Below are 12,019 nucleotides of genomic sequence, written 5' to 3'. Positions count from 1 at the left end.
TTATCTTTACTTCCAGGACCCTCTCTTTATCTTTACTTCCAGGACCCTCTCTTTATCTTTACTTTCTGAGAGCTTAACTATGCCATGTCTTGGTGTAGATCTCTTTGGGTTTACCCTTTGTGGGATTCTCTGAGCTTCTTATTGTTGTAGATTCATGTCCTTTGTTTCATTGGGGGTATTCTCTGTTATTATTTCTTCAAATATTCTTTTTGTCCCTTTCTGTTGTTTGTCTCCTTCTGGGAATTTCAAGATACATATATTGGGTATCATGTTCTCCCATAATATTATCAAATGGTGCACTGCCTTCTTGAGCCTTTGTTCTTGTTGATCCTTAGCTTCTTTACCTTGAGTATCTTGTCCTGCTCTGCTGATTCTTCTGCCTAGTTAACTCAAGTCCTTCTATTACATGTCTACTGGTAAGTCCTTGTACTGTGTTTCTCGTTTCAGTTATTGTCTCTTTCTGTTGTAATAGATATTTTACTGATACTCATTTTATTCATGCATTGTTTTTGCTTATTTCTTTTAGCTCTTTGTCGATGTTTTTCCTTGTTGTTTTAAGTGCCACTGAGTTGGTTCCTACTCATAGCAACCCAGTATAAGGTTTCCGAGGAGCAACTGGTGGGTTTGAACTGTCGACCTTGTGTTTCTCAGTCCAGAGCTGATCTTACATTAATTTTGTTTAATGTTGTATGATATTCTTCCATCTTTTTCATTATTTGGTCACCCCTAGATGAGCTTTCTCTCTTGGTCTTGTTCATTTAGATGGGCCATTGTTTCTCTGTACTTTGCGTGTCTTGTGCTGTTTTTTATTACTATGGCATTGGAATTTCCAAAGGAGTTAAGTTTCTCAGTCCTCCCCAGTGTTTGGTATTTTTGCTCACAAAATTTTATGCAAAGACCTCTTAGGTGGTCAGAGTATTCAGCCTTCACTTAACAGTTTTCTCTTTCTGTGCTAACTGCCTTTTCCTTCTTGTTTAAATTAGGATTTGAAAGTTCCAGATTTAAGTTTTCAACTTTCAGTCCCTCCCAAGCACACCAGAGAACAAGCTCTAGTCAGTCTCTCCTCCAGCCGGCACTACTGTAGAGGCCAGCCAGTGCATAGTCATCAGTCTACCGGGGCCACAGTCCTCTCTCTCTGGTTATTAATCTCTTCTGTTTCTGCAGCCAAGATGTCTGTCAGATAACACACACCCAGCAAAGCCTCCTTTGGGGTTGAGTGTGGTTCCCCAGTTGTTTCCACGGCTTCTTCCCTTGCTCTGTGGGGGTGCTTACATCAGATTTGGCCTTCAGGGAAAGCACAGGCAGACTTTCTTTGTTTCAGGAGAGGGAAGTGTTGGCAGTCCCCAGAAGGCTCTCCAAGAGATTTGTTCTGTTGATTTTGGAGCCCCAGTGGTCCTGTGACGGCCGACCCGCCTCCCGGTTTCACTCTATGGTACTTCCTGAAGGAGTTTGCATGTGTCAGTAGCTGAGAGTTACCAGGAGGAGAGTGAATGTTCTGCTAGGAATAGAACCCCAGGGAGACCTGCCTTGTTGCTATCAGAGCCTGTCCCATAGTATATTGGCTATGGCAGTAGCCTCCAATCAAGATGCCCACTTCCTAGCACACTATAGCCTTAGCCAGCAATCTTCCGAGTCAACCAGAAAGGGGGCTGGCAGAGTCAAACTGGCCCCAATGGAGGTTTATCCTATTAGTTTCAAAGACCTGAGTCATCAGGTACACAGGGAGGCAGGTAGAATGCTGACTTTGAGACGAGTCTTTACTGCAGGGGCCTTCTGTAGCAGTTTGCAAAAAAGCCTGACAACCAAGTTACCAAGTGTGGGAGGCTCAGTCCCCACTGAAGTCTGCCTGGGTGTTACCAGAGTCCTCTCGGTAGATTGTGGGCTGTGGGTGTAGCCTCCACTCAAGATGCCCAGTTCTTAGCACACAGCAACCTCAGTTAGCAGCCTTAGTGCCGACCAGAAGTGGGGGTGGAGACTCAAAGTGACTCTTTGGGAGGCCTGTCCTGTTGGTTTCAGTGGCATGAGCTATGGAGTGCACAGCAAGGTGGATGGAGCTTTGACTAAGAGTACAGACTCACAGCGCCTCACAGTTAGCTTGTTGACAACAGTGCCCTGAAGGGAGAGGCGCTGGGACATTCCAAATGGACCCTCAGGGAGCTCTGCCTTGTTGATTTACAACAGAAGTTCTGAGTCCTGTCCCTTTGGACAGTCAGGTGGTAAGATGGTTAGGGAAGCAGGCTCTTTTGGGGGAGGTCATTTCCTAGTTCATAGCAGCCTGTGACTCCCAGGACTGGGGAGAGGGGCAAGGATGGCGGTAGGGACTGGGGAGAAGCGGAAGCATTTTTCTTACTGTATGTGATTTACTGTTGATTCATGGAGTCTAGCCTGTCTGCAGTTTCCTGCTGTTTTCTTCTGCTGCCTGAGTCAGAGTTGCATTTATGTGAGCGTGGTGCATTGCTAATCTGTTTACACCACCCCATCCCTCCCTAGGGTTTTCAATGGCTAATTTCCCAAAAGTAGATTGTTCGACCTTTCTTCTGAGGTGCCTCAGGGTGGAAAGAACCTCCAAAATTTCTATCATCAGCCAAGTACAGTAACAAGTTGCACTATACGGGTACTCAAATCATAGCAGTAAAACTCATGAATACTTTTGGGGGGTTACCATGTAGGCATTGTCCTAAAAAGTCTTTGCAAATAAATTTATATCACCTTTAGAAAAACCCAATGAAGTAGAACTACTATGCTCATTTTACAGGTTATAAAAAACCACAGTGAGATTTAAGTAACTTTAGGATCACAGAGCGGGAAGCAGAAGTGTATGCTGGTTAAGAGCCCAGGAAGAGCTAGAACCTGAGCTTTTAACCAGCACACACTTCTGCTTCCCATGAACACAAGTCACCAAGGTCCTTAGAAGGCAGCAGATTGTTAAAACTTCTCTGCTTGGCACTCACAATACAGTGTACTCAGTCAGTCTTGGCCCATTCTGGCTTCAAACCTTCCCATTCAGTCCAACTTCAGATTTCCAGAGTCCTGACTCTTAGAAACTTTACAGGCCAGTCACATTTAGTTTCTAGGGAGTGACATCTCTTTGGGCATTGAAATTGCTGTAGGACAACTGCCTTTAAACTCCCAGGCTCCTGTATCTCCTAACAGAAGTTCATGATCATGCCAACCTCCCTGCTCCAAGACTTCACCCACCTTTAAGCCCAGGTCCAGCTCCCTGAGGGAGCGCTGGATCTCTCTGGTGAGGATGTTCATCCGCTCACACTCCTGGAAAGCCACCACGATGTAGGGGGTGCGCTCCTCTACTTTGGCCATCAGCTCTGGGATGTTAAACTCATCTGTCATCCGCTCCAATATTTCTTCCAGGAGGGCCTTGACCTACCCCCCAACAGGAAACACAAGGATAAGGAAGAAAAGAATTCTTCAGAAGTAGAGATCCCAATCATCTATCACCTACTGCCTTCCAACCACATCACGTGTCCATCCTCCGGCCTCATGGTTGAGGACACCTAGGTCAGGGGCTGAGGACTGGTCACAGGATGGCCGCCCCATAGACTGGGAAGCTCCCTGGGATTTGACTAGTTTGAAAAGATAAATACAGATGCCTCTCCAGGAACTGAGAGTTAAAAAGTGTAGAGGCTGACCCAATTAGCTGTAGGGATCAAACCCTAAAGGCGTAAGATGGAGATGGGTCTGGAATGGCCACTTTGGACCATGTGACATTGAAGTGATGAGGAACAATGATGAATAAATGTACTTAGGTCTGCATTTTCCTGGCTATACTGTGCTTTCTATCTCCATCAATCATGAAATTTCCTCCACAACCTTATACCCCTTTTACCACACAAACCAGCTAATGAGACCAAGGGAGCTAGAACAACAAAGATCTCTCTATTGGAAAACTGGAATTGAAGCAAAAGATACTGGGTTACTTTGGCGCAAGTCCTGGGAGGCTGAGACTGACACTTTGGAGTAAATGAGTAAGCAGAGAAAGGAAAATGAAACAAGTGTGGAACAAGAGAGGGAAGGAAGGAGGTAAAGAGAGAGAGTGAGTGGTCAAGCAAATGTACTTGTGAGTTTGTGGAGTCGCGAGAGCAGATTTGTTGAATGTAAAACTGATGATCTTGTCTGTAAACCTTTATTCAATTCACAATAAAAAGTTTTTTTGTTTTTGTTTTTTTTTAAATAGAAAGTGGTTCAAGCCACTGACAAGATGGAGGTGTCTGAAAGGATTTTACTTTGTTTCTACTCCCTGAGATCCTAGCATCATTGTGGCCTGCGGCCTTCCTTAGGTGATTCCTTTGATATAGAGAGCTATTTCTTGCCTTGTTGTTGTTGTTAGGTACCGACTCATTATGACCCTATGCACAACAGAATGAAACACTGCCTGATCCTGGGCCAACCTCACGACTGTTGCTACGCTTGAGCCCATTGATGCTGCCGCTGTACCAATCCATCTCGCTGGGGGTCTTCCTTTCTTTCTCTGACCCTCAACCTTGCCAAACATGATATTTCTTGCCTAGGCCAGCTAATTGTTGACTGTTGATCACAAACAAAGAATGCAGTTCTGTTAGATATTGATCTATTGATCTCGTGAATTTAAGCAAGTCACTTAGGTCTCAATTTTCTCATCTCTAAAAACTTTCTAGCTTTTAGAGACGAGAAAGTCTTCTCCCATCTGTCCCCATTCCCCAACTCCCAGGGTTGTTGTAAAGATCAAATCAAAGTAGCTGGTGAATGTGGCAGCACGTGTATTTTGGGAAATCATCTGACTGTAAAGGATTATCAATATCCACCTAGCCTTGTAAGGGTCACATATAATAGATTCTCCAGGAAAAGAGCTGATGTTAGAAAAAAGGAAGCAAAACCTCATCACCCTGTCACAGACGAGGCTCTGGTTCTGTCATAGCAAAAACTAGAATGGAATCTTAATGGTACCGGATAGAGGTTGCTGCAGTAGAAGACAAATGACTGAAATTAGATCATGTTTCTGTCTCTGGAGTTGAAGGTAAAGAAACAGCACTGTATCTGTGAGCTGTCATTTGGACATTATTCACAAAAGGATGAAAAGACAGTCTGGAGGCGTTGTTCCAAGTGCATCAGGTGTGGATAAGCAGAGCCCTGAGCAGTCACCAATCAGACCCAAGGAGGGAGAAGACTGTTAAGGAAGGGAGCAGGTCCACAGAAATAGCAACATTTTTGGCTCAGGGAACCCCAAAGGCCCCTCACCTGGGAGGACTGGGTTCTAGGGAATGCAATGCAGTTTATTTCCATGAGGGAACACCTTTGGTTTTTAAAATTCTTATTGGAAAAGTAGTTAATACTTCACATAAAGCATCTATTCATTACAGATACACATTATATTGGAAGCAAAGAGTCTTGCCTCTTTATCAAATTGTTCTAGAATTTAAGCCTCTGCCAACCAACAGACACGACAGTGAGTGCTTTCACTTACTTTTACTAACGGATATTATCGCATTTTAAAATCTTTACCATCAGGTGAAAAATACTTCATTGGGTTTCAGTTAGTTATGAGTGATGCTAAGAATCTTTAATATCTTTGTTGGCCACTTGTATTTATTATGTGAATTTCTATTGTGTCCTTTCTTCATTTCTCCCTCTTTGTCCCCTCCCCTTCCTCCTGTGCTCTGTAGGGTCAGCATTGGATTGTGAACCACAAGGTTGGTAGCTCAAACACACAAACGGCTCCTCAGAAACCCTATATAGGGTTGCTATGAGTCGGAACTGACTCCACGGCACTTAGCAACCACCACAACAAGACCTTTTTGTATATTAGCAAAATCTACCAACTGCCTCGGATTTGTCCTGCAAATAGGTTCTCCTACTTGTCTTTGTTCATGGTGTTTGTTTGATGCCAATTTTTAAGCAATTGAACTTGTCAATTTTTTTCCCTTTACAGGCTCTGACTTTAAAAGAAAAAGAGAAAAGGTTTCATAAGTCTTTCCTCTTTGTAAGATCATAATAACATCTACTCAAATTTTCTTCCAGAACTTCTAATGTCTTACATTTCATGTTTGAACCATTTGAACTCTAAGGAGTAAAGCAATCTGCTTATCATCTCTCCAAATAACTGGCCCATTATCAACACTGAAGAAATCCAATAAAAAAACAAAACAAAACAAAAACCACTGCCAATGAGTCAATTCCAACTCACAGTAATCCTACACTGGGTTTCCAAGACTCTAAATCTTTACAGCAGAAGACAGCCTCATCTTTCTCCCATGGAGCGACTTGGAGTTTGAACTTCGTGGTCAGCAGCCCACAGGGCTACCAGGATTCCAAGGAAGGACCAGTGGGAAGGCTAACTTCTGCCTCATCAAGAAAGACAGGATGACTGAGTAGTATCCAATCTGTCTAGGCGGGTCTGATGAAATGAAATCCGGATGGATCTCTTGTGATACAATAGTGAATAATTGTTATCTGGACTGCTTGTGAGGGATGGAATTGTAAAGGTAGACATTTTTTAGCAAGGAAGGGAGTGATTAACTTTTCAGCCTAGGAGCTGAGGTCCCTGGGACCATAAAGGGAGAAGAGCGGAGAGCGGGACCCTACCCAAAGAAGCAGTGATGCCTGAGATGGAAACAGAGACGATGATGTGGAGAGATGGAGCAGCTGGGGACTTTAGACACAGAGAGGGAGAGGGGCTGTGTGCTGATGTTCGGGGGAGCATGCTTGTAGTGTATACCCTTTGGATGGTTGATGATGCATGGAGGGGATTGTAACCATAGCAATGTAATGATATACTATAGGATGAATGTAAAACGAATGCTCTCCCATGTAAACTATCACGTAATTCACAATAAAACATTAAAAAAAAAGAAAGAAAGAAAGACAGGATGGGTGGACAATCCAAGGTCCCTGGAATCCAGGGAGCCATCCTGATTCATCACAAATTAATTTTCTGAAGAGAGATATTTGGGCCCATGCAGCAGTTTAGACTCAGATCACCAAATGTGCCCCTGGATTCATAAGAACCACAATCCAAGCTTGGGTTGAAGATTGTGACCAACTGCTAGCTGTCTCCTCCCCGGCAACTCTTCTCTCTTCTACCTGGAAGCATGGTTTCCCAGCTATAGACCAAGTGTCCCAGCTTCTCTTGCATACGGATAGGGACAGGTGAGTGAGTACATTTGGGCCAATAATCTGTGAGTGTATCTGGAATACGTAACCTCTGGGTCATTTCCAACATAACAACAAATACAAAGCAAGAGCTTTGGCTCCTTGCTCCTTTCTTGTCATGCATATACGGCAGAACATGCAAGCTACATGGGCAACAGACTGTCATAGTTGACCACCGGGATAGTGCGCTGTCTGACATACATCCAATCACCTGCATACTTAGTGTCCCACAGACTCAGAGTCATTCACGGCAAGTGACCACAGTGAGGATCATTCCTGGATGATAAGAAATGACAAGAACTAGAAGTTTCCATGACCCCTGCTTGTTCTTGTTGTTAAATGTCATCTAGCCGATTCTGACTTATAGTGACCCCGTATGGGGTTTCCAAGGCTGTAAACTTTCGTGGGAACAGAAAGCCTCATTTTTCTCTCTTGAGCAGCTGGTGGTGAACCACCAACCTTGTAGTTTTCAGTCTAGTGCTTATCCTACAGTGCCACCACACTCTTTGAACCCTGCCTGTTGTTGTTGTTGTTGTTAAGTGCTGTAGAGTTGGTTCTGATGCATAGTGATGAAAGGAGCAGCTGGTGAGTTTGAACCGCCGACCTTGGTGCCACACCATTTCTATATTGTTGTTAGCTGCAGTTCATGGTGATGTTCTGACTCCTGGTGATCCCATGTGGGCAGAGTGGGATCAGAGCTCCATGGGATTTTCAAGTCTGTGACTTTTCAGCTAGCAGTAAAGCCCTTAACTGCTTGCGCTACCCAGGAGCTATTAGAGGACCTGAAAAACATTCATTGGAAATGGAATGAAAAGATAGTGGAATTATTCCACAAAGTTTTCGAAGCTCCATCATATTATTTCTATAGTCCCAGCCCTTTTCAATTTTGAAGCTGGGAACACTTTTCATTCTGGGTAACAGAAAATTTCTCCACCCTTTATTTCTAATTATACCTTATAAATCAAATAGTAATATGATTTACAGCAGCTTTCTCAAAGTCTGGTCATCTACATCAAAATCACTTAGGATACAAATAAATCCCTGCGCTTAAGTATCAGAATTTCGAAAGTCCTAGTGTGGTGCTCTGGTAGTGTGTGTAGTGGCTATGAATCGGGCTGCTAATCTCAAGGTTGGCAGTTCGAAACTACCAACAGTTATGCAGGAGAAAGTTGAGGTTTTCTGCTCCCGTAAATATTTACAGCCTTGGAAACCCTGTGCAGGATCGCTGAGTTGGAACCGACTCCATAGTATTTAACAATAACAGTGCTGACCACAAGGCTGGTTTGAACCACAAGGTCAGCGGTTCAAACTCACCAGCCCCTCCTTGGAAATCCTATACAGGGTTGCTATGGATAGGAACCAACTTGATGGCGCTTAACAACAACAACAACAGTGTGGTACTGTAGAAGAAGCACTGGACTGCTAACCACAAGGTCGGCAGTTCAAACCAACCAACAACTCCTTGGAAACTCTATTGTTGTTGTTGTTAAGAGCCGTCAAGTCGGTTCTGATCCATAGTGACTCTGCATAGAGTTTCCCAGGTGCAACTGGTGAGCTTGAACTACTGACCTTGTGGTTCAAACCGACTTTGCCGTCTAGCATATTAACCCACAGCGCCATAATAGGACTCCTGGAAATCCTGCACAAGGTCGGTATGAATTGGAACGGACTGGACGACACTTAACAATAACAACAAAGTCTTTGGCATACAGAAATTTGGGAACTGCTCTCCTAACGACACCACTCCGTACCTTTAAACAAAAGACCAGCTCCTTGAGTAGTAATCAGATTGCTTTCTTAAAATCAATCACCCAGGATCTCCATGTGCAATTTTCCAATGATATTTCCTCATAAGCCCAATGAAATCTCATGAAAAGAATCCAGGCAGAACTGTGGGGATGGCGGAGGTAAATCTCTTGGAAGATGAATTTGCTTAGTTTTGGGAAATTTTTCACAGAGAAGTTTTACTTTGGTACCTCCTTTCTTTCTGTTTTTGCTCCCCATACACCAGGATCAGAGCCTTCAAATTGCCTTCTGATAATCTTAAAACCCACCGCACACCCTTGTCTGACTTTCTACTCCATAACTGCTCTTCACCTTCTTAAATTTCAAAGCGTGCTTAGCTGTGTATTGATAGCCTCTCTGACCCAAAGTCATTTGCACAAAGAGCAGACATTTTCATTTTAAAGACGAATGTGCTGATTAAAACAAACATCTAGTTGGTAAAATGTATTTGGGAGAAGTATTTGGGAAAAGTATTTGGGAGAAGCTCCCCACTTATCGTGACTTAAACTTTGGAGTCGTGGAATCAATTCTAAGGTTCTCAAGCCAGTAACTGTCTAGTATTGTGCTTTCTTCACCTTGGCAGACAAACCTCTGGGACTAAATAAAAACTGACTATGGTGAGCTGGCAAAACAGACTGCTAATGTAAACAGCAGAGGTTTCTGATGACATAAAGCGAGCGGCTTGTGTGGGTGAGAGGCTCTTGGAGGGGAAAGACAGCGTCTTCAGTGAGGATCCATCGTGTGTGAAGTAAGACGTGCACAGGTGCGAAAACAGTCATGAAGAGAAGGTTCCCCCGACCCCCTCCCTTGGATTCCAGAATGACCCTAGACCACACCTTTTCCTCTCTTGTGACCCCTGCTCCCTCTCCAGCATGGCTGTCCCGAGGCTGCAGTTCCAGAACAGTGTGGAAGATCTTCTCTGAAGTCTGAGTGAGGAAGCCAATCTCGGCATTTGGGTGGAGACCATAGAGATATGGAGACTCCGGCGGCAGCTCAGCATCAATGTACTGAAAAAGCAAGGGAGAAGGCGCTGAAAAAGAACCACGGTGGAGCTCCCATCTCCTACACTTCTCAGGATCTGCAGGGCAGCCAGGGGCCAGACCAGGTCTCAGGTCCCAGCATCCTCCTGGGTCCTCCAGGTGAACCAACCTGAAATAACCTCAGCATACCAGCTGCTTTTGCATCAACTCCAACTCATGTGACCCTATGCGTCCGAGGGGAACTGTGCTCTGTAAGGTTTGTAACGGTTGAGTTTAGTAGTCATGCGTCTTAACTATTTGTGTCACTCAAAGGGTCAGACTTCAGCATGGTGGTGGTGGTTATGTGTCGTGGAGTGGGTTCCGACTCATACTGACCCTGTACAGGGTTTCCGAGGATTTTCTTTACGGGAACAGAAAGCCTCATCTTTCTCCCGTGGGACAGCTGGTAGTTTCGAACTGCTGACCTTAAGGTTCACAGCCAGATTCATAACCACTACGCTACCAGAGCTCCTTAGATTTCAGCATGCTGCCTGCTTATCAGTCCACATTTTCTCCAGCCTTTCCTTGACACCGCCATTTTTTTTTTTTTGTATGCCAGTTTTCGAGAATTCCCACATTCATTAGAACATTTAATTTATTTTTTTTTAAGAAAGCTTACATGACTGTCTGTTATCCATTTCAAATCCTATTCCTCCCATGGCTCCCTGTGGATACAAAGACGACATCTCCTGGTCCTTCTTCATGATATGAATCCCTGCCTGTTTCTGTTATTCGCACTTTTCTAGGCTTCCAATGCTTCAGCGTAGTGGTTACGAATCGGGCTGCGAACCTTAAGGTCAGCGGTTCGAAACTACCAGCCGCTCTGCGGGAGAAAGATGAGGCTTTCTACTCCCGTAAAGATTTACACCCTCGGAAACCCTGTACAGGGTCGCTATGGGTCGGAACCGACTTGACGGCACTTAACAACAACAACAACAACAATGCTTCCCCACTGAAATTCTTTACTCTCCCCACGTCTTCATCTAAATCAGGATGGTCGGCTGAATGTGTGTATGGGAACATGCACACAAAATAACATGTGAGCCAGGTTGTAAGATGTGGTAAGCAATGCCATGAGCTAGAATGTCTGCTCCCTTGGCTAACAGTATGGGAATTTAAGCATTTTAAAGCAAAATGTCACTGAAACAGGAATCCCTGGGTGATGCAAATGGCTGCTATCCCAAAGGTTGGCGGTACCAGCCCAGCGAGAGGCTCCTCAGAAGCAAGACTTGGAAATGTGTGTCCAAGAACTCAGTCATTGAAACCCCATGAGTTTTACTGTGGTGCACAGAGCGTCAACTTGATGGCAAGTGGTTGGCCAGTCTCCAAAACAACACATCTCTCTGGTCAGTTACAATGGACCACGGCCTGCTATACATCCTCCCATACACACTCTCCCATGTTGTAAGGTTCACTTTCTTCTCTGAGTGGTCTCTGAAATCTCTTGCACAATTCTTTCTGTTAACACAGAGGAAAAATCTCTCCAGTTTAGCACCTTGTTTGATTTTGGATAATTTCTTGGTGTTAGTGACATCTACTCTGATAAAGACTGCTGACACATTGCAAAAATTGTAACCAATGGCACGGACAATGGGTCTCAAATCTGTTAAACAGGAACCTGGTTTGCTGTGCAAAATAAGATTAGACATCACACACACCAAGAGCTTATCAAAATCAAACAACAGCAATGCCTTAATGGCTAATTTGTGTGTTGTCTTCTTTTTCTGCTCCCATAAAGATTTGCAGCCTTGGAAACCCTATGCAGGGTTGCTATGAGTCAGAACCAACTCCACGGCACACCACCACCACCATCTTCTTTTTTATATTTTCTCCAGCAAAGTTCTGGATCCTTAGTAGGTGCCCAATAACCACTTATTAGCCGACAGTTTAAAGAGAGGAATGAAGAATAGGAAATTTAATTGATTTAGTCATGTGGAGGTGTGTAAACCACGGTATTACTGTGAAAGAGAACAAAACACACAGTTGTTGGGAACAGACACAGCAAGATATATACCAGCGCAACCATTTCTACATATACAGTTCCAACCATTTCTACATATACAGTTCCAACC

General features: G+C 44.1%; 1 protein-coding gene across 1 annotated transcript in view; it reads right to left on the bottom strand.

Annotated features, from left to right (window-relative positions):
- The window catches only part of DNAH9 (dynein, axonemal, heavy chain 9), a 556,281-nt gene that overhangs the window by 21,768 nt on the left and 522,494 nt on the right, over positions 1-12,019 (bottom strand). The window contains exons 66-67 of the mRNA XM_006863433.1: positions 9,765-9,935; positions 3,199-3,381 (exon numbers count right to left, since the gene is read on the bottom strand). Of these exons, the coding sequence (XP_006863495.1) occupies positions 3,199-3,381; positions 9,765-9,935 (354 nt within the window). The remainder of the gene's footprint in view (positions 1-3,198; positions 3,382-9,764; positions 9,936-12,019) is intronic.

Source organism: Chrysochloris asiatica, unplaced genomic scaffold, assembly GCF_000296735.1.
Source record: "Chrysochloris asiatica unplaced genomic scaffold, ChrAsi1.0 scaffold00054, whole genome shotgun sequence".
NCBI classification, from domain to species: Eukaryota; Metazoa; Chordata; class Mammalia; order Afrosoricida; family Chrysochloridae; genus Chrysochloris; species Chrysochloris asiatica.
Note: the sequence above shows the minus strand (reverse complement) of the source record. Positions and strands in the feature narration are given on the sequence as shown.